Here is a 23,694-nt window from a genome sequence, read left to right as displayed (position 1 = left end):
GAATAATGTAGAGCCTGCTGCTCTATAATTCTGTGCCCTTCTACTAGTGAAAAAGAAAACTAGAAAACAGAAAAGCAGTTACTACCTTGTTTATTTTGTTTGATTTTGTTTGTTTGTTTCAAGGTGTCAACACTGTGATTCAGCAATAAGGCAGTGAAGTATGTAAATAGATATAGACTATATATCTTACAATGTTTAGTCAGTATGGTTCCTAGCTTCTCCCTTTCTCTTTGCCCTTTGCTCATCTTTTGTGCAAATCTTCTTTTAATGCTTTGCTTTACCTTGAAACAGGTGTTTTCAGCTTTCCATTATGCATTCTGTTTTTTTTTGCAAAAAATATAAAAATATATTTTTCAAAGAAACCATTTTAAGAAAATATAAATGTGTTTCCACATACTCGTCCAGGTATGCTCATATTATTCTAGTATTCTTTGGATGAAATACTGGTAGTGACAAATTCAGATAATAAAAGCCTAAGACTCAACTGGGTGGCCTGTTCTAAGGCAATTTTTGCAACCACCATGCCACCTTTGCTTCTTTGTCATAGTGGAGTTACTATTTTGTCCTCTTATAAATAAAAAGAAAATAGACATACTATTAGAATGGAAACACAAACAAAAAATAGCAGAAGGCCGTTCTCCGTCTCACATTCTTAATCTGTGTTTAGATCTACCTGATTTGGAGGTGAAATCTTTTTTAGGACTGTGGAATGGCCCAGGATACAACAGTGTCTAAACTGGACTTCAAGTACTGGTTGGATAAGGCTACTGAGTGGGGACAAGCCACCACTTTGGAATCCCAGAAAGATGTGTGCCGTCACTTGCCCCAGCTGCAGGAGTTTCTACAGCAGATTTATGAAACTTTAAAACATATGGTAAGTAATGTAACAGAAAGAATGCACTGCTTTGAAGTCACTGTTTTGAAGAAACAATCTGAACCATTTTTAACCGAAAAAAAAAATCTAACAGTAGTAAAGAAGCTTGTGGTATTGACCTATTGTATTGCCAGATCACAGGGGCAAATTGGGGCAACAGCCAGTGCAGGTAATGCAAACAGGAATGTGCTTCCTGTTTCCCTGATTTATTGTGAAAGGAGTTTTTTTATTATTTATTTATTTATTTTTCTCCTTGATTGGTTATGTTGTCATGTGAGGCTTCCAGGCCAATCCTGTACCTCTTTAAAAACCTCTTTAAAATAAACAAGAATTTGATTCTAGTTGTCAGGTCATAAATTGGATTATTTAAAGGTCTTAGCATGCAAAATCGTAACTGATCCCCTAAATCTTAGGGAGTCTGCTGACATGCTAACTCCAGTGCTGCAGCATACATAGTGAATTCTAGAAATATGATCACATCATTGGCATGTGCTGCTGGCTGTTGAGTAATTTAATTATTGCCTGTACTCTCTAGATTGCCTTTTTTTTTTTTTCCTTTGGTAAGCTTTGTTATTTATGTGTGTACTGAAAAAGGCTAGGAAAAAATATTTAGTCATGATAGTTACCTTTAGAAATACTCTTAATATATTATGAGGTGAGTGTTTATGAAAGTAATTCCTTTAAATATTAGTCTTTTTTAGTTTTTTTATTAGTTTTTTTTTAATAAACAGAAATGTAATTTCTCAAAGGATTTTTGAGTAGTGTTGATTCATGCTTTGTATGTCTAAAGGAAAAGATACGTATATATATGTATATTTTTTTTCATTATTTATATTATTAATGTTACTACTTATAATAATCTCAGGCTTGACCTGAAATGGACCTTGTGCCTATGGCCCCAGAAAGTCTAGGGCAAGCCCCAAATCTGAGACAAATCTAAGGAATTTATTGCAGCAGCAGGAGATGGTTATCATTCTTGCTACTTACACATTATCTCAGCACAGTACCATTTTTAAAAGCCTTCACTATTAGTCAGTAAAGTTACAAAAATGGAAAAGTAAGACCGATTACACAGGATTGTATATAGATTACACTGCCTACTACTCTTATAGTGAAGCTGCTTTCTGTTTTATTACAAGTTAAATGAGTTTGTTGCTGACTAGTCACTATGTCATTTAATTTAAAGAAACAAACAAAAGCAACAGAAAGATGTATAGTTTTATGCTATAGTATGTATTGATTTGTACAGAAAATCTGTGATACAGAATATTAAAGCAATGAGGAACCACAAAATTATGCTTTTGCTAGCATAAATTTCCATTTACAAACAAACTTTTCTGATTTGTTGAGAGGATTTTTCTTCTACTCTAATTAAGTATTAGCTGAGGAAACTATTTATTTAAGCTTTAATTATTTTGAACATTAAGGCTGCCTTCAGCAAGTTTTGCTAAGAGATTTTTCTAGAGTTTTTCAGTAAAATCTTTGTGGCTGTAATTTCCAACAATCTGTATCATTAACAATGTTCCTAACCTGCTTTTGAGATGCAATAGGTTTGCTGTTTTATTTATTTATTTATTTTACAGAATTCAGTTGTGGCAATCCAGCAATTCCCTTTAATTGGCCAGCTTCTAGGAAGACTCTGTTGGAATCCTTTTGTTATAGGATATGGTGAGAACTTGTAATGATCTTTCTGTAACAGTTCCTAAAACTCTTTTTTTGTCTAGAAAGTAGCAAAATCCAACTTGATTTTGATCCCAAATACTGTGTTTTTTTCTTTGGTTGGTTTGTTTTTTGTTTTATTAAAATGTTGTGGAATTGTTATTATCAGTGGTTGTCTGTCTATTATCCTCTAATTCTTTTCTAAAAATTAAGTATATTTATGAGGTTATCATTTAACTTATTTTAGTTAGTTAAATGTTAATATATTTTTAAAATTTTTATACTTATTTAAAGCATATGGCATTTAGCAGTCTGAAATTTACTTTTTGGTTTAGCTAGTTTCAAGGATTATTTGCAGAATCTTGTTTTGGAAGCAGTAGACTTTAAACCTAATGAACTGTTACATGCATTGTCATTTCTGGTGCATTTTTTTTTTCTTACTATTTCACGAACGTTATTTTTGTTAGAGTCCCAAAATGGACATAATTTAGTATTTCTGATTACTTTCAAGAGAATTTTGCTCCAGTTACATAACAAAATACTTTATCATACGTATATATTAACATAAAAGATTTAATTTTTCTGAAACATGACAAAATATGTACATTAGCAGAAAGCTGTACTTGATTCATGACTGTTTTTTTCATAGATTTTACTCTGCATTTGTTTTCTTCAACCATTTTGTAAATTAGTGAAAATGTAAATGAGCTTAGAATGCAAAACATGGAAGTGGTGACATGGAAGAAAATGAATGGCCTTTTACGCTTAAGAGTGCGTGTGTGTACACGTGCTTGTGCGTGATAAGAACGAAGAGGAAAGCGGAGTGGTGAGAAGCAGCACACCCTACCTGTGCCTGTGCTACCATTACTGGCAGTTCAGTACCTCAGGCAGTGACTGAGACATAAATAAATGACTCCAGCTCTACTGCTAAGAAGTTACTCTTTCAGCCTTTTTAAAACTATCATCTCCTTTCTTAAAACACTCTTTTGTCAATATTCTCTTAAAACTGGAAAAAAAAGTTGCCTTCTCTCTCTCTTCTGATTCATGCTTCCTTTTGGGAAAATATAGGAAAGGTCTACTTTTGTGGTCTCTTGGAATGGCTTATTAGGTCAAGCACAGCATTAGACTAAAGTGATTATGTGTCTTCTGGTTTGTATTTATTATCTTCCAGTCAGTGCCAAGAACAGACAGAATGAAGGTGTCTGTGAAACACATGGCTGACATACATTATGTCAGCATTTCCATTTTGTAAAGAAAGTTTGGAAGGGAAGCGTAATTTTAAACATAGGTGACTTTCGCTAAGCAGCAAATTACTGCTCTTATGGCACCTTCTCGGGAAAAAAAATGTTTCTTATCTTCGATTGTCTTTGTTAGAGAGGAAACTATTCTCTTGCAATGGAGAGGTTCTCTTTCTAATCACAGTTCGAAGTTGGTAATTGTTAATGTTTACAAATAACGTGCATGCTTTTCTTTTCTTCTCTTTTTTTTTTCCCCCTAGAATATGCAAGTCTTTAGACCACCAGTGTTTCTCAGCTGACAATATGTTAAGTTGTAAAACAAGGCATCCCTCCTTTTTCATGAAAGTTGAAAGCCATCTGTTTTTGCCTTTTTGACTACTTTCCACAGCAGTCTTGTTGATTTTTTTTTTTTTTGGTATCCTTCAGTATTTTTTAAAGCAAAACGAGCACTTTTCCTACAAGCTGCTCATTCCTTTTGAAGTTTGAGTTTTTACTTTCAGCTTCTCTCTACATATTGTGTGGGGTTTGGTTTGGATTTTGCTTGTTTTGTGAGGAGTTTGCCTTGGAATGGCAACCAAGCCGTTCAGAAAACTTTGCTTCCATCATAGTGGATCCTTCACTGTAATGCTTACAGAGGGGTCAGGGAGATTCCTGAGGCCAGTAGACCAGAAGATGTCTGCTCATGCATTCCCAACACTTCCTCTTTTCAGAGACACCTGAGTTTTCTTTGGACAGCTGGCATTTTAAATTCAGCTGACTTTCATTTTGTTTGGCACTAGTTCTGAAGATATTCTTTAAGATAATGTTGGCTGTAGCAGATGCTGACTCTCAAGTGGGTTTCATGTAATTTCTCATTTGGATAAGTAACTCATTCAGGAATATATTTGAGATCAGGCCACCCTTGCAGTACAAGGAGCTAATTTTGTTCAGTTCTTCAGTTCAGTCTTTCATACTAATAAAAGGAAGAGGGAAAAAGCATTATGCTTCTGCTTCATGTCCAAACCACAATACCGATCAACTCAGATATATGTCTGTTGGTGCTGGGTGCTGACATCGCCAGCTAGTCAGTGCAGGAAGCGTGGTCTCCAGGGGAAAATAATCTCCTCATAAACACTCTTGAGCAGGAGGTGGCCAGGTTAGCCTTATTTAGAAGGCTAATCTGAGGGAAGCACAACCAAACAGAATCTTTTGGCAGTATTTTTGGTCCTAAGCCACTGTAGATATATGAAGAATTCATTTTCATTAGGCTTTTTTTTTTCCCCTGTGGGCTGTGGGGCTTACCTTCTTGGTAAGCCCTTCCCTGTTTAAGTTTTGAGCCCAAATGTCTTGAATCCCAGACTAATGCTATAAATGCCAGGGAATTTTCTGGTGGCTCTGTATATCGGTATCTGCAGATAGTATATGTGCATGCTTATGTGTGTATTGATTTCTAAAAAATAGTTCAATTTTAGCAAATCTGTATTCTTGAATTTTTTTTAAATCAGAAATTTTATGAAAAGCTCAAAAAATAATATTTCTTATTTCAAAATAAGAGCCGTTTCATTAGTTCCTTGCCTGTGGTCATTCATGATGTGGTATTTGTAAATGGACTGAATTGTAGGATGATCCAGACCACACTCTGTTATGGGAAAGGAGTTGTAACCTCTTGTCTTTTTTTCTTTTTTCCCCCTCCTTGGATACTGTCAGGAAAGGGTTGCTGTATATTTCATAATAAAGTGTTGCTTAAAAAAAAAAAGGGAGGGGCGAGCCAAAGCTGTCTTAAGTTTCCTGCAGGAAATAAAAATCATTCCTTTAATTCCATCATTAACCTACTTAAGTTCAGGACAAAATTGGTGAGGTTTTTCTTTGATATAAATTCCACCATTAAGTTTGCTAATTTTGTTCCTCTGAATGTACACATTTGGTATTTTTACCAGAGTAAGCATTCTTTCAAACTGTAGTAAGATTGAATATGGTTGTTCATATCCTGATAATGACTCTCAGTTCTTACCAGGATTGTAGACTTTTTATGATCACAATCTGGAAAAACAAGATGGGGGGGAAAAATGACTACTAACTTTTCCATGGTTCTCTGTGGTAAGTCTTTTGTTGTGATTAGCTTTTGCAGTTGCCATAAATTTGTGTAGAAGACCTATGCTTTATCTCTCAGTCCTAAGAGATAGCTGCAAAAAAAAAAAAAAGATACGATGAACATGAGAGTGTCTTCCAAAATGCAAGAGGGCTTTGTTCGGCAGAACTGGATGGGGCCATAGGGCTTTCACTTGTGTCCTAGCCAAAAAGTTTGACTGGGAAAACTGCTCATCTGTAGACACTCTCAGTTTAGAACGAACTGCAAGCCTGGCCGTAACGCAATATATTTTCAAGTAGCTTGAGTTTTGAACATATCTAGCTAGATCTGTATAAGCTCCTATATTGGCAGTCTTTCATCATTCATCATTTTAGGTTTCATCGTACTGAAATATGCTAGATAACTTCTTGAGTCACACACAAAAAATCCCTTGACCTGTAAATCCTAATTAAGCTGTTAAATATATGCTTCCTTGATTGATTTTTTTTTTTGCTTTGCTTCGCTTTGTTTTTGTTGCTGAGAAACCCTAACTTAAATGACTATATGGCTTACTGTAGATATACAGCTACAAATAGGATGAGGCAAAAGGCGAGCAGTAAACACCTGAACTACATTTGTTTCAGACAGTAGGTGGTTTGGACTTTTTTTTCCCCCCCTGTTTATTTGCCTCGTGTTTTGACCTTTTTTTTTTTTTTTTTTCTTATTAGTAAAGTCTGGTTTTGGAGATAATTTCAATTACTAATATTAAAAAAGAATCTGTTTGTAATATTTTTAACTCCTTTTTTCTAAGAAGCAAATGATTATGACTGATCTGGTTGGACAATAAATTGTTGTTTATTTTGCCTCCCGTGTAATTTTGTTTCTGAATTGGTCTAGATAAAATGAGTTTTGAAGGTGGTAAAATTGACTTCTTGTGCTGATATCTGAGTTAAGTATGGTTGCAATCCAGTGAGTATGGATACTTCAAATTTTTGAGAGATGAGTCTTTTGATCTTAAACAACCTAGGAAATTATTAGCCTCATAAAAACCTATTTTTAAAAACAAACAAAGAAAAACACACAATGGCAGAATATCCCAAACTGCAGTTAGTTAGATGTATGTTTGATCAACCATTTCTGTGCAGACATGTTAGTCACTGGGAGGCCACTAGTGGCCCCAAGGCTTGTTAGACATTTATTGAGGAATACTGGTTTAAATCAATCTTAACATCTGTGTTCACCTGGTGAAAAAAGAGACATTGCTTAATTTATCTTTTAGCTTTTCTTCAGGTTTTGCAAACACGGCACTTCTACATAATACTGCTTGTTACCTCCTGTATCACAAATATAAAAAAAATACCAGAAGTAATTTGTTGATCTTTATATTATTCAGTTTATCTCCTAATGGCATTTCTAAAATTCATGTGCCAATACACATATATATTATTATTAAACACAGTAGCACTTAGTAAGTAAGTCTTATAGCAAAGCTACAATAGTACCTGTATATTTTATAATATCTATTACAATGCAGTCTTATTCTGGGATGAAATTCAATATAGAGGATCTTGTTATCTGCCAAGGAACATCTTAAAATAAAAGCCAAATGAAAGTGAAGTTATGGGAAAGAATTATGAATTAAATAGCTTTTCAACTGCTTATTCCAAATACCCAGCCTTTCTGTAATATTCTTTCTGAATCTGAACAGTAGCAATATTGTTAAGTATAGTAGGATCTTAGAGATGGCTTCGTGATGGCAGTAGTAGCTAGAATCATGTGTAAACCTGATCTGATCACAAACAGAATTTCAAGAACATGAGGATTTTTTTCCCCTTTTGGTATTCAGGTATACTGCTGTCTGCAGAAATCTCAGTTTCCTGAAGCGGAAGCAGTTGCCTGAAGAGAATCTTAATTTGTTATTTACGAAAAGAATCTTGTTTTGAATTATTTCGTGCATCCAAAACTGTTTTTAGAAGCAATGCTGTTACATTGTGTATGAAGTTAGCACTAAACATTGTGTATTGTGTGTATGTACATGTTCATACAATGTATGTACATTGTGTATGAAGTGAGACTAAACAGTTACTGTACTACTGTTGATACTGTTTATTATAAATGTTACTATTGGGTACTTAAATAAAATTCCTTAACAATAGCTTCAAGTGTTTCTTATGTAAATAATTTCCGAAGTTGTACATCCTTCTTAAGAATGTCTTAATATTGTATAGATTTTAAACTCTGATAACTTTTAAATTGCTGTTGAAGGAAATAATTACAAAAAAGCTACATATAAATAATATCAAATGTATGGTGTGATTCTGGTAGAATAGAGGTGTTATGAGTTGAGACAGTTATTTAGCACTTTGGTTTTGTGGATGGGTAGTGATTGTTGGGATCTATGTTTAGATTTTTATTATTATTATTACTATTCCTAAGTTTTTCCATATTTACTTTTTTTTTTTCTTTTCTGTAGATGAAAGCCAGAAGATTCTGATGTGGTGCTTATGTTGTCTGTACAGCAGTGAACCACAGAACCCTGTGGAATTGAAGGCCAACAGCTGGATACGAGTAAGTGAATGAATCCTTTGCAGGACTGCTTTGAATTAAACTGATTATTTAAAGGTGCTACTTCTATACTGCATAGAAACATTGTCATTTAAGAAACTGTTGCAAACGTAATTTGCATACATATTATCTTGAAGCCTATTTGTCTCTAAATGTAGCGTGATCTGTGCTAATGTCTCTAATTATAGCGTGGTCTGTGCCAATCTGTTGTTTTAAAGTGATTTTTTTTTAAGTGGGATAATTTTAAAGTCTTTTAATACAGTGAATTCCAGTAAGTGCAAGTAGGAAGCAAAGACCATAACTCAGATGGGAAGAATGTTTTATTTAAAAAAGAACCTTTCCGTTAAGGTAAAATAAATAATCTGGATAAAGTTTGTTTTGGAAATATCTTCTGTTTGGTCTTTATTTTTTTCTTCTTTGCCTTTATTTAACCTGCTGCCTCAAAGGCATTCAGGGAGGGGAGAGTTAGTCCTTTTGTGTTGGTTTATATTTAGTGACTTTAATGAATAATGAATTCTTAACCTTAACCCCAATTTTAGGGCTTTTATGTAGGCACATCTGTTCATATTTTATGCATCTCTACACTAAACTAACAAAGCCCATGAGCATGTAAGTAACTTGCAGAACATGTGGAATAGAAATTTGAGGTGTCCATACTGTTGACCTTCCATTTTGGCCTTTTCCATGGATCCATATTTAAATATGCTTTAAAATGTATTAACAATTCCTTTTTATTTATTTTTAACTATATAGTCCTCATAACTAGTGAGATTATAGTTGGATCATTATTATTTACTTACGCTTCTGCTAAGGTGAAGATATTTTCAGGTTCTCTGAGCTGTTTATTTATATGCATCATTTTCCTAGCTATGCGTATATCATACTAGCATGTGCAAATTAATATAAAACAGGTAAGGGTAAGCAGAGGTGTGTGCTAGTAAATACCTTTAAACTGATGAGTATGGATGATTTTGGTGAGATAATTTCTCAGCAGCTTGTTCTCACAATCATTCAGATGCCCTGCGTGTACTTGTATGCATATAGGCTGCCTTTATATACATATTTTCTCTGTTTTACCATAAACCATGAAACTTTCTTCATAGCTTAATCTTAACTAATATAACCTTATTTTGCCTGCCCTTAATCTTCATCGAAAAGCTTTTGTTGAGGTCACTGTAGTAGTAAACTATTATTATCTTGGTCTTAGTTGTAAAGGAATTTTTAAAGATAGACTTAGAGCCCATGTTAAATAGTTTGCTACTCCTGAAGTATTCTTTTAGGAACTACGGTAATGATTGTAATTGTCATAAATATACGATTTGCTGGCTCACCTAATATCTATTTAAAGATATTTCCTTATAGACTATTTTCTACATCGTATGTGTCTCAAAAGTAGCTACAGAAGCATATTGAGATAAATAAGCTATGGGAGCCATAAAGTTGAACCTTTGCCTTAGCTGTTTTCACACTGACCTGACCACCAACTTGTGCAGTGTTTTGCTCTGGTCTCATCCTATAGTAAACAGGCAGCTCTTTTTACAACAAGGTAATTTACTGTCTTGTGTTGAAGGTGGTAGATATGCTGTTGTACGTTACAGAACAATAAGCAAAAAAATCCCAAGTACTTAAAAAAGCTTACTGAAGGTTGGGAGGGAAGTAATTTTGTGGTGACACAATTAAAGGCAGTTGAAATCCTGAAGTTAAATGAAAATAAACTACCAAATCAAATTTTATTTAATTTAACCTCTTTGGCTTAGTGCCTTAACATTGTGGAGGTACTTAGTGGTAAAGGTGAAGTAGTGAGCAAGCCCTCATGCATGGAACCAATCAATCTTAGGGGAAAGAATATGTTAAAGAAAAATGTTGGTGCAGTAGCGGTATGCCATATTAAAATCCATAAAAGTAGAAAGCAATCTCTAAAATTTATTATTGAAAGTAAAGCGTTAATAGTAAACACAGCTTCTTTCAGAATGCAGATTTATATATGACTAATCTATATATGGAAAAATAATATTATTGAGTCAATTTAGTGGGAGTGTTCTTTTCTTTGCCTTTATAACTACATACATTGACTATTAAATTACATCTTGCCATCAGTGATGTTCTTGAAGAATAGAACCTGGTTTTTTGAGATACAGAAATTAAAATTTTTGGACTTCCATGGGGCTTTATTTATGATTATAAATGAGAAGGCTCATCTCATTTCCCTTATTTTCAGCTGCTGTACTGCATTTTGAAAGTAGCAAAAAATATATTTTAACATAGTTTTTGCCATTTCTTATGACAGCTTGCTGCCACTATCATTAGGAAAGCTGAGTTGTTTCTAATGGGCAGAAGGGTTGCTATCCACTTTGTTATTAAGAAGTTTAAGAAACCAAGTTTGCATGTGGCTATTGAAGTCCTCATAAAGAATCAAGTATGTGAAGACATGGTTTAGTAGTTAATTAAAAGGCACAAAGTAGACGCCAGTGTTTTTAGGATTGCATGCTGTTTAAAACTGTGAGAAGTTTCCTGTTTTATGATTTCCCATTATAGAATTGAAATCTAAACTCCTTATTCATCCATTGGCCAGATGTGATATAGGAAGCCAAAATACTTGTTGCTACAGACTTCTCACTAATGAAAACAATCATGACCCCGTGACAACAGTTTCCAAGAAGGAAGGTGGTTTAGTTTAGGGGTGGTTCTCCCCCGGCTTGCGCTGAGTAAAGTGCTTTGCAGACCAGTGTGTGTGGATCTAAGAGGGGCTTCTGTCTGGTGGGGCTAAACCAGCTTCATTCCAATCACAGTTGCAGGTTGCTCTTCATTCTGCATCTTCAGAGCATTTCTGGAGTAGTTTCCCATTTTCCCATTTTATTAACCTGATTGCTCTTCCTCCTGTGTCATAGGTTTATAAACTGTGTTTCTGAATTGTTTATTGCTTCTTCAGCATTTATTGGTTTATTACACTATCACTGTGCTTTTTTGTTATTGCTCTTTTTGTTTTTGTTTTTTTTTTGCAAGGTTTTAGAAAGCCATGAGAACTTATGGAAGAGTTTTAATTCTTCGCTCTCCTTCCCTTTTCAAATTTGGTAACGCAAGAACAATACTTTTTTTTTTTTTTTTTTCCGAAAAGGTATTTTTCTTAATACCCTATTTTGCTTCTAAGGAATACAAAGGAATAAAAGTGTGTATGTGATACCTTAAACAGGGTCTATCACCCTTGATATCTATTTTTAATGATTTGGTTTTGGCTAAATTTTCATTTCTAGAAACATGTAGTTATTTTGACTATCTGTATCCCATCTACGGTCACATTTCTATTAATATGCTGAAGAGGACAGGTGTACTTTGTCCACATTTTAATAGTGCTGGAATTATTGCATTTTGCTATAATGTCTAATGGAATGTGTGTGTTTTATCTTTAGTGAGACTTTATACATGTTTATCTTTTACTAGTACTTTTCCAGATAATTTTTAAATTGAGATGGCATGATGATAAATTGTGTTATATTTTATTAAGAAAACTTTAATATTATTGCATCATTGTAAAAGTATTATTCTTGCAAAAACTGGGAACTTTTCTCTGATAGTACCATTGTATATCTTTAATTAGAGCATATAGTTTTTGTTTAATATGGACCTATTCTATACTTTGCTGTGTATGAATGGACATATGTACAAGGATGTAACTATTTTGACTTGTGTGTTGATCAAACTGGTTTTTGTCTACTGATCATTTGTGAAGGTTACTGGGATAATCCTGTAGTCAGGTCAAAGTTTTGAACTATAGTCTGTAATCCTCAACTCTCCCTGTTGTCTAAGAGTTTAACGTCACAATTTTCTGCTGGACTTGTTTCCAAATGCATACGACAGGAGCCAAAGACTATATACACTGTGAGCAGTCAGTAGGTAATGCTGTCTGTCCCTCAGTACCTCTTTGAAAAGGCAAACATAGTCTTTTCAAGTAGAGGGTCTTTGTTTTGCAAAAAACATATTTTGCAGCAAAATTGCAGCATGCTTGCAGGAACCTCACTTTTTTTTTTTTAACAGAAATGTAGGAGATTCCAAAATATCAGTGTAATCTCGTTAAGTAAACAGCTTTGAAAACTGTTAATATAGTAAGCCTTTTGTACAGCCCCTCCTTGTACCCCTTGTACAGCAGTTCGCAAATATTTTCTGGTAAAAAGAACTTTGTCTCTTAATTTTGGTTACAAATCTCAAAAGATGTTGTCAAAGTCAGTCTTCTATTTGGGATCTTTTCTTTTAGAATTATTCCATTTTTTTACTCTTTAATGCGTCTTCCTGTGGAGGACACACTAAAAGATCTGAATTGAAAGCCTTATTTTGCAGAAAGAAGGCACGTACTGTCCTCCACATGCAAACCTTTTGATGTACTTTTAAGTTATATATATTGATTTAGTTTAAATTTGATGGAGTTCTGTCTTTTGTATCTTTGAATTGTATTAGAGTGTTTTGCAGTGGTTTGCCACTGCTCAAATAGGCCAGATCAAGAAGTTTACTGCCAATTAAGCACAGGATGTTTGAGATTTTTTAGTGATGTTCTCCGGATGACCTGGGTTTTTTATGATCATCTTGACTTTTTCATTAAGCTACAATTTTAATTGAGTTGGTTCAGTTAATGAAGCAGTGGCCTTTCACCCCTAGTACTGAATCTGTGCCAGAATTTTAAGCAAACTGGGTTTTTAGGGCCTTTACTTTTTTTAGGTAGTACTGTTTTTGTTTTATATAAGAGCATTTACTTAATGTGTAAAAATGCTATTCTTATCGCATTATGAGTGTGATGAATTACTGTGATGAATTACCCCACCTTTGAAAGGGTGTCTATTTGAGGAAAAAATCATTTGTGATTTCCTTCTTTAGAACAGTTACACCTGCCTTTAAATGTTTGGTTACTTCTCACTGCAAACTTGGACTTGTCAGTGGTTTCTTGTTCTTCCTTCTCCAGCTGTCTGATGAAGTGTTACTGTATTTGTCATTTTTGAGAATCATCTAGTGACATGTATTTTGTTTAGGCAATGATATTCAGAGTAAGTCAGAAAGTAAAAAGCATTTTCACAAAATTAGGAGTTCTTCAAAATTGAACTTATTTAAAATTTTAATATTTGAGAGACTTACTTGTCTGCAAGGGAACAGTTGCTCATCTTTGACTTACTGGGAGTTTGCAAGCTTTCTGAGTTACTTCTGGAAAGCAAATAATGCCTCTTGCAAGTTGAAATAGAAGTATTAGAGAAAAAATGCTGAGGGAGAGAGTGAGAAGAGAAAGTTGAGAAAAGTAGCTGAGGGGGGAAAATAAAATGAAAGAAGTCATCTTGGGAAAAGGGCATGAAGTGTGAACCTGTTGATGCATATTGTGGCTGGAATGAGTTACCTCTGAAGCAAATAGTTTTATTAAAAGCTTTGTATATTTCTAGCACAATTAGGACAGTAAGGCATTACAGTAAAACAAGAAGGAACTGAGAGGGATCTTGTCTTATGCAAGATACGTAGAGATTCTCATCATATTTTTATAAGGTATCCAAAATGGCTTTTATGAATGGAAGATGAAAAAGGGAGATGAATAATATAATGAAAATTATAGCAGTTATTTTTTATATTTTCTTTCTGTGCCTTTTATGTAGAGAAGCCTGTTTTGAGAGGTATATGATTTATAGATACTTGCTGAACTTCAGCATCCTGAGTCTGTAAGGAAGACATTGTTTAAAACTGGAAAGAGTCTTTTACAGTGCATAATGGTGACAATTTTATTACATACAGTGGTAACTTTACCAACTTTTGAACAGTGGAGTATATTCTTACATACCAGTAGATGGCATTCTTTGTGTTGCATGCTTGTATATGTGTGTTTATTTTGTGTACACAGCTATATATTTCCCAACATTCCCATAAATATTCTTCCAGTGGAATATGAGCAATTTCTTTTAACAATATAGTCACTAAATCAGAAACTAAATTCTGTATTCCCCGGTTTGCTTAGCATTATTTTGAGGCTTAGCTCTCTAATGACACCTGCACCAATAAGACTTCTGTGTTAGAACTTCCTCAAAATACTGGCTGTTACTCAGGACATTCACTAATAGAAAGACAAATTTAATGATCCTTTTACTTTCCTGTATGCATAGTGCATGTAGTTGGACTGCTTTGTGTCTTTTTTTTGCCCCTAGTTTTTACTGAGATGGGGAAAATTCTATTTGTATTTTACTTGTTGATATGATAATGACCAATTCTTTGTATTTATTTTTTTCTGTACTGAAGGGTATCTAGGATGCATTGTATTAAACACTGTGCACCAGTAGTTTAGAAAATATTATTGGTTTTGAAGTTGTTACAGTCAAAGATTTATTATGCAAATAAAAAGGACAAAGAATCAAAAAGAAAGAGCCATCCCTTTTATCCTTCCCTTTTATTCCACCATTATAAAATTACAGATAATATAATGGACACTGCAGTTTTTTTGTACTTCCCTTTTTCACTCTTTCCTTGACTGAGCCTTATGTCTGACATCAGAGCAGAGACGGAGATAGCTAAAGACGAGTTCTGTATGTGCTTCAGATGTTGGTTGTTGTTCCTAGTGCATTGTCATTGTATTATTTGATTTTGTGCTCTCATGGTTTACTTTGTTCTGTTAATTTTTTCCCTGCTGCTGACTGCAAGATTTATTTGCTGCAGATACTAACCTCTGTCCGCAACACTGACTACAACAAGTCATCCATTCTTTTATTTCTAATACCTTGGTAAAAGTAAGCCTTTTTATTATACAGCAGCTCCTGTCAAATGTAATAAACTGTGAACAGGTGTGCAACTTAATGCCAGTAGGTGCCACTGTCTTTGTTAACTAATTACGTGTATATACATACATAAGATATACATACGTCAACAAACACACACAGTTATTAATCAGTGGGTTAATTTAGATGCTGTCGAGGCTTAAGCGAATGGTCATAACGTGGCCTTTCTTCTTTTCAGAAGAAATGGATGCCTGAAATGCACTCCCTTCTAGGCAGATTTCTTGGTTGCATGTAGTAACAAGAATTAAGAATCTACTGTAAATGAAGATTAAACAGCTGAAAATCGCTCACCAAAGCTGAAAGGACATATAAAAGACTGAGAAGGACCTTATTTGGTTTGGTATGAAACCACAGAAAAGTCAGAGGCAGATTCCCCGTGATAATTATTGGAAATAGTGTTAGATATTTTAAAAATAATTTTCAGTTATTTTCAGAGAAGGCTGAATGAATTTTTATTGCAGGCATATAGTACAAAAACTGTGCATGCACACATACACATGCATACACTATGTAAAATGACTTTTTTAAGATGGAGAATACTTAAAGACAATGGGAATAGTAATTATGTAATACAATGTGTGAATAATGTAAGATTAAAAAAAAGGTTTTACAAATTTAAGGGTGAATTGTGCATGGAAATTCAGACTATAATGAGGATTGGAAAAAAATGTTGGCATCTGCTGACATCAGCAGATTTTAACCTGACTTGTAATGTCTGAGTTTTGTTGGTCAGCAATTTGTTTTGTCAAAAACAAACTTCAGCCTGTTGAAACAAAAAAAAAAAATGTTTTGGGGAAATGGAGTGGTGATTTTATCAGTACCTGCCAGAAAATGAAATCTGAAGTGGGAAGGCGAGGTAGGAGGTGAAAGAGTGTGGAGATCTTGGAATGCTAGATGGGATTTCAAGTTTTGCTAGTGGCTGGGGCTATGGGCAAGAGAAGCCCCCCAGACTTCCAAGGCAGAAGAATAATACTCTGTTACTAGTTGGAGAGGCTAACTATTCACTAATTCTTTTCTGAGGGACAGTTGCTCCGAAGAGCCACGTGAATGGTATATTTTTTGGCTATGTTCAAAAGAACATAAACTAAAACCAACAAAAGATTATGAGTTTAAATATTTTAAAAGAGAATATCTGATAACGTCTGAGAGACTTTTCTCAAAAAGTGATGGATGCTAGATATTAAGCTTGTTTATAATGTCAGAACTTAATAGTTACTCTTAGAAAATCAAAGCAAATAGTTTCAAATTCAGCCCACTCCCTAAAGAAAATTTTTTCTTTTGTCATCTTGACTCTAATTTGGGTTGGGTTCAGCAGTCAGTCATCCAAATGCAGCCAGTTGTTCTTGAAAATAGGAAGTTACGTGAACCTGGATGCAGAAGAATACAAACTAAAGCAAGAAAAAAAACATAATGCAGTAACAGAAGAATGTAATTAGAAGTTCTGAGCTTTTTTTTTTTTTTTTTTTTTTTTAAGCATGGCTGCTAAACTGCATGAGGAATTAGGCAAGCAAAATTATCATTGTGTAGTAGGTGTAGCGTATCTGTGGAGAAGATGTTAAGCAGTGAAGTTCACAGGAAGAGGAAGAAGATCATGTATGTTCAGAAAGTCTTCTGAAGGGAGTTTATGAGCTGCCTTTATTTAATAATCTAATTATTTAATGTCACACTACTAAGTGTGACATTTTGAAAAGTTGACTAACAAACACTGTAGAATAATTTCAAGTTTGAGAAATAGAAGAGAATTAAGAAAGAGATTTAAGAAAATCTACTTCTATTATGACAGTTACTTCCAAAAAGACAGAATATCACTGTTCTTAAATTATATTCTTATGGTAAAAATGGGAGAAGAGTGCTGGTTAAATTGTGTGCCTGACAAAAGGAAGAGTCTGTGACTGTTCATATTCTTTCATTGATCTTCGCCCACTTAGCAAAATGTTTGTATTCTTGAAATCAAACTTCTTGATCTTGAAATGATAGCAAACCATTTACAGCCATTCAGGAAAATCAGTGGGAGTGTGTCTTTAGAATGGGTTTCTCAAAATTTCGTGCAGCCAGACAGCTTCTCTGCCTGCAGGAATATCCTTTTCCCATGATGGTGAGTAACCTCTGTAGTAGGAAACATTTTCACCTTCTGCGTCTTTAGTCTGAGTGGCTGCTATAGTCACCTAATCTTGGACAGGGAGATGGTTTCACACACTTAACATGTTGTTTTATAATTTTGTTCCCTTGTCAAGGAATGTTTATGTACTAGCATCAGAGAGCTCAAGGCTGTTAATAATCTCTGTCTGCGATTCACCCTGCCTAGACTATAATCTTAATACTTAAGTATTTTTTTATCAGTAAAAAGAGATAAAACGTAATCTTCCTTGAACTGGGTAGTGGTGTATGCCATGAGTCATCCAGCCTACTTGTCTGTGATTTCTCCTGGATCTCATGAAGCTATCTTTATGCTGCAAGGTCTTGAGCTGCAGATCCAGGATTCTCTTTGGGGCTGTTTTACACGACTATCCTGAGGTCAAGTCTTTTGTCTCAGTGATGAACTATTTTCTGTAGAACTTTCCCATGTCTAGTTTTCTATCCTTCCCCCCGTATTTTTTTTTTACCAGGACTTACTGTTAGGACTTACTGTGGAAGTGCTGAAGTATTCAAATGCTCTAGGCATACCACAAATCAAGCTTCAATCCAGTAAGCATAACATAATTACTTGGAGTTCTGCTGAAACTCTTACCAAATAATATCGGAGGGTCCCTGAAAAAGTACTGTTCTTGGCAGAACAGACCTTGTTTCTTTCTAAGATAACTCCAAGGTCCACTGGTAGATTGAATTTTCCTATAGCATGAATATGCAGATAAGTATTTAAAAGAGAGAAGAGTTTCTCTGAAGAACAAAGAGATTTTTTTTTGTGTATTTTGTAGCCTTTCTTACTTCCCCTTTCTTGTAGAAATTGAACATAATAGCCTATATATGCCCTTTTAGGGTCATGTACCCTAAAAGGGTACCATGTACCCTATGGGAGGGCAAAGCATGATGCACTTCATGTGTGCTGAAGGCTATAAATATTGAGGGAATATATGTCTGGAACACAGAACATCTCAGTGAACTATAATTTCACTTAATTCTGTACTTTTGGGAAAAAACAATGAATTTAATGGGGAAGGAGACCTTGATAAAGGTCTTTTTTTAAAGTTTTGCTGCATATGTTCTTTGTTTAATATAAATTACATCATTATGAATTTAAGGAGATGGTTTTCCATCCAGTTTCCACTGTCTGTCTAGCACTATGAACTTCAGTAGAGATATAGATGTATTTGAAGATATGTTTTGAACATGACAGTGATTCCAGTATATTCATAGGTGAGATGTGGATGTGAGTTTGTGCTCACTTGTCATCTTTTTAGGAAGCTTGCTACATACTGTGTTCATATATAGTTCAGACTTAGTTGGGCTGTTCATTTAGGGCCTAATCTGAATTTCATAGGTTGAAAAAATACTGGACAAAAACAGACTAATTATTTGCCTGAACATTTCACAAAATGTTGCTTTCAGAAAAGAACCTGCTATGTTAAAAACAATCCAAATATAATCTAATTCTTTTAAGTACTCTTATCTTTACAAAAGTGACTCCAAAAGCTCACATTTTTCTAGGGTACAAAAATTTAAGGTAACATGAAGATATTACAGTGAACCTCAGTATCCATCCAGTCTGCTTTATTAAGTTAGCAAGAGTGTAAAGCATTTGTCATGTAACAAGTGGGCCTCAAGATGGTTTGGTACAGAAAAATATTAAAATAGTGTTGGATTTACAATAAATGATGTCTCTATGAGATAAGGATAATGTATTAATGGCATTTATGGGTAACATGTGTCTATTAAAAGGCTTATGAATTGCTAGAGGTCATACTGAGAAACGAGTTGTCTTTTTCCTTCTTATCTAGACAGTTTTGAAAGAGTGAGATTAAGAGCTAGACTGAGATACTTGAGTTAAAATTATAAACATACTTTACCTATTATGTGTTATTAAGAAAGTTAAAGGAGAAAGAATTTGTCATAAAATGTAAAGGGTTAGTAGAGGTTTTAGTACAGCTCATGGTCTGAATCTTTAGTTTTCCCTTCCTCTAAGGGGAGAGAATTCACTTAGTATTATTCAAACTGAAGTAAATAAATAATTCCGTTAGAGTGTTTCTTATCTTTGTAATATTATCTCTGCAGTATTTTGCCATAGGTAAAACACTAGATAATTAGAAAGGAATGTCAGTTTGAGAGAAGCGGAGAAAAAACAGAGTGGGGAAGCCACTTTGTCCCAGCAGTTGTGAGATGAGGGAGGTCTGTGTTCCAGGGCGCATGCTTTCAGAGAAAAATGGAAAATGTTACGTGTCCTGGAGGCAAAGGGGTTCAGCGTCAGCTAATCACTTTCTGAGATTCAGTCTTGTGGTTTTAGGGATCTTGCAGCTCTGTTGGGTATGTTTGGAAAAGAGGATTTGCCATTCCTCCTCTTACCTGTGCAAATAATCATCAGGAACTTTGATGACTGCAAAGACTTTAGTGTTTTCCTTCAGATGAAAGACATCTGATGACAATTAAAGTATGTAGCATGTTTATATCTTCCCCTTCACTTTTTTCTATATTTACTTTTTCTAAATATTTTTTCCTTTAGTCTTTCCAGTGTCATTGTGGTCCTTTTCCTCAGTCACTGTATGTGGAATTTAGCCTTGACTCTAATCAAGGGTTTATTTCAAAGTGTCAAAAGTCATTTTTTCAGGAAGTTGTCTGGAGTGGATAGAAATGATTGGGCAGAGATAAGTGGGTTTCCGCCCAGTTCTGGATTTATTTTTTTATTCAGGTTTTCGTTTGGTGCGTGCGCCTTCCCTCCATTGCTAAGCAGTGGCAGCCACTCTGTGTGTTGTAACACTTAATCTTTACAGCCAGCAGACAATCTGCGCTTTTCAAAGAAGCATCTGTGCAGCCAACACCTGGAAGAATTGCTGAAATGGTGCAGATTGCCTCATAAATGTTGAAATGAAGAATGCACTAACAGCTAGGTATTGTGCCTCTTTCGGCAGAATTGTACTGCCTATTTTTTTTTTTGATATTACTGCACCAGGCAACATCAGGAGAGTGCACAGAGAAAAAGTTTCAGGTCTTTTTTAAAAAATACTTAAGGAAGAGGTGATATTAAATGTTCCACAGAGGGATTTACTGCTTATTTTGATTTTAGGTTGTCTTGTCTTCAAAGTTATTATTACTGCAGGGTATTGAATATCCATCCTTAAAGAGAAAGGGAGAGCTTCTAATATATTTATGTGGTAGGGTTATTGGAAATGTTCAGTGTGCCTAAGCACTTAGTGACAGACGGAATTGTAATATTTTAGTGTTCTCTAGATGCAAACTTAATCCAAAATTCACATAGTTTCTGTGCTTTAAAGACTTAAAGTAATGGCTTAGTTCATTATAAAATTGTGGCGGGGAGGGGTGGTATGTCAGGCTGTATCTTCTGATAAGAGAGCTAAAGTGAAGGTTTTGGTGGTAGATCTGTTTTCGTTATGGTACTGGCTATATCTTAGGGCAAAATGTTTTCATAAACTTAAAAGAACAGTATTTAAAGTATCCAATTTTCTAGCTATTTGTTCATATTAAAAATAACTTGCTATTCAAGTTCAATGTTTTTTTTGTTGGACAGTGTAGGGGACTTGCTTCAACACATGCAATAGATTATAAGAAGACTGCAAATATAATAATTACAGCATGGAGCAGACTTTGCTGGCAGATACTAGAACACAGAGCTCTCTTTAATCATAGTGCTTCCCATAGTGTGGGTGGTCACAGTCTGCAGACATTTCAGTCAAACCATTCCCCATGTAACAGTGATTGTAAAATGGAACTGAAGTAAACAGCATTCCACAGACCTTTTTTTTTTTTTTTTTTTTTTGAGAAGACATAGCTTCCCTGTGCCCCTGCTTTGGTCTGCTGCTTTTGTCAATCACAACCATACAGATTTATGCTTCTTGTCTGTTTGGAGTAAACCATACATAATGCATAGATGCTTCGAAAAGCGATTTCCTTTAAAATATACGCTATCTTAAAAACTAAGAATGTTTTGTTCTTTGTGTGTTAGACCATCACATTAAGTGCAATAAAATGTTTAATCATTTTTTAAACCCTTTCACAGAATCACAGAATGGTTGAGGTTGGAAGGGACCTCTAGAGATCGTGTAGTCCAACCCCCCTGCACACGCAGGGTCACCTAGAGCACGTGGCACAGGACTGCGTCCAAGCGGGTTTGGAAGATCTCCAGAGAAGGAGACTCCACAACCTCTCTGGGCAGCCTGTTCCAGGGCTCTGTCACCCTCACAAGAAAGAACCCTTTATCTTCCTTTCCTTGCTTGTGACTCCTCCCAATTTGTTTTCCATTTGGTATTCAGTATTACTTTAATGTTTTTTCCCCCAAAATTTATTGTCGCTTTAGTGATTAGCACTGCACTTTTTTTTTTCCTTCCCCCAGAAATAATGAGGAACTTGTTTTTTTGTACCTGGCAGCCAATTTACTGCTTTGGAAGCTTATTTTGTCTCCTTAATGTTTAACTTCTACTGACCTGGAGTCTTGAATTTCATGAAATAGATTAAAATGGTGATACTAAACTTGGTGTCCTGCAAATACTTTTATCAGTTGATTACAAATACTGCAATTTTATTATATGACAGGATATGTTTTGATGGGTGTGTTTTTACACTGTGTTTAAGCATATCTGGAATGAAGTAATTTAAGTTCAAATAAATGCTTAAAATAAAGCTTAAATATAGTGTCTTAGCCTTTTCACAGGATAACTGACAGTTAAAATTCAGACATTAGCCTTGAATCAAACCAGAAAACAAAAGCCTTTTAGATGATATATATGCATGCTTCTAAGACCTGACATCATTGATTAGGACTCAGTGACTTGATGGATTTCTAATGTGATATGGGACCCTTCAGCTTTTAAGTTGCTAGTTAAAATTCAGCTTGAGGATCAAGTCTGCCTGCTTTGCAATGTGCCCCGAGGGAGTAATGAGTGATAAAGGCAGTTTCCTTATTCTTTTGTGCCATTTGTTAGTGTCCCAGGTACCAGGGTAAAAAAACAGTCTCCCTGGAGCTACTGTCCCTCTCTTCCAACCCCTCAGGTACCCATCATGTGCATATACAAAATATGTGAGTCAGAGGTGAGGTGATTTTGGAGCCGTTGTATAACAAGTTTGCCTTGGAAGCTGCACCAGCTGTTTGAGTGTGCACCGCTCTAGTGAGTAACTTCTCCCAAGAATACCTTAAGAAGGTTATGATCTCTTCCAGGATTCATGAAACATTAAGGGCTTTTACTTCTTGCAGATTGCTGAATTGTGAAGAGTAAGACTAGCAGTGCGATATCTTATGTGCATCATCTGTACAAAGGATGCTTTGGTGTTGATAACTGTTGGACATTTGGGTAACATTTAATGCTTGTGAAGGGAAGGAATGCCATAGATTGTTGTCTCTGGATTTTATTTGTGCAAACATATATTAATCTTTTTTATGTATCTGATGTATTTAGTCTTGGTAGATCTATAATATGAAGACTTTTCTGACTTCAGTTTAATTTCTGCTTGTCATGTGTTTTTCATAAAGCTGACTACGTCTTCAACACCTTTTCCTATTGAAAGTTTAAAATGTCCATACAAAATATACAAAATATTCATACAAAAAAGAATTGGAACTGGCTAAGTTTAATAAAGTGAGAAAACACGTAAGAACAAAGATGGGTATTTATACACAACATATAACTTCTGATGCTTATTGTCCTGAAGTTTTACTGAGTTTCCTGGTGGTTCTCACACTTGCTGTTTTTTTTTTTTAAAAGTCTTCTGACAGGAATCCTTGATTGTTCTTAACCTACTAAAGATTGCACACCTAAATTATAACGTATAACGAAGTTGTTTGTTAACTTTCCCATTAGTCCTTTTGTGAATTGGCTTTCTTTATCTACCTATAGTTAACTGCACTGGTAGCAGATAAGTATTTGCAATATTTACCTTTCTCAACATCTTCTGGTTACAAGTAAGAATCATAAAACATAGTATGAATGAGCTGGGAGAAAAGAGGCCTCTGTTCTTCATTTTCAAATAGATAATTGTTGAGCAATGCTAGGCTAGTGTGACTATAAATACTTTCATGACTTTGAGGTCAAAATAAACTAAAGCTAAGTCTCTCAAAGACCAAAATGAGAAACCAACGATTCTGCTTTCCTGGGAGGCCACTTGAGCTTGAACAGCCGATGTCACAATTTGTTAACCAGCTGATATTTCTCAAAGCATTTTACTAGTGCCAGGTGGCTCTAGTAAAGAATAATGGTTTGTCACTGACACTGACAGGAAAAAAAAAGTCTCAATTTAAAGAAATAGAATTGACATTAGGTATTTTTGTTCAACCTAGCATAATTAGTAGTAGAGCAGTTGTAGTGTCATCGATGTGTATTTTGTGTTCTTTTTTGTATATATACTAACTGCTATGTATACTTT

General features: G+C 34.8%; 1 protein-coding gene across 1 annotated transcript in view; it reads left to right on the top strand.

The window, feature by feature from the left end:
• Positions 1-709: 709 nt before the first annotated feature.
• The window catches only part of FANCC (FA complementation group C), a 56,232-nt gene continuing 33,247 nt past the window's right edge, over positions 710-23,694 (top strand). The window contains exons 1-3 of the mRNA XM_088525672.1: positions 710-874; positions 2,458-2,542; positions 8,292-8,386. Coding sequence (XP_088381798.1) covers positions 710-874; positions 2,458-2,542; positions 8,292-8,386 — 345 coding nt within the window. The remainder of the gene's footprint in view (positions 875-2,457; positions 2,543-8,291; positions 8,387-23,694) is intronic.

This window comes from Tinamus guttatus, unplaced genomic scaffold (assembly GCF_059628265.1).
Source record: "Tinamus guttatus ecotype Peru unplaced genomic scaffold, ASM5962826v1 Tinamus_guttatus_pri_ptg000236l, whole genome shotgun sequence".
Classification (NCBI taxonomy): domain Eukaryota; kingdom Metazoa; phylum Chordata; class Aves; order Tinamiformes; family Tinamidae; genus Tinamus; species Tinamus guttatus.
The sequence above is the reverse complement of the archived record's forward strand: the minus strand, read 5'-3'. Positions and strand labels throughout refer to the sequence as shown.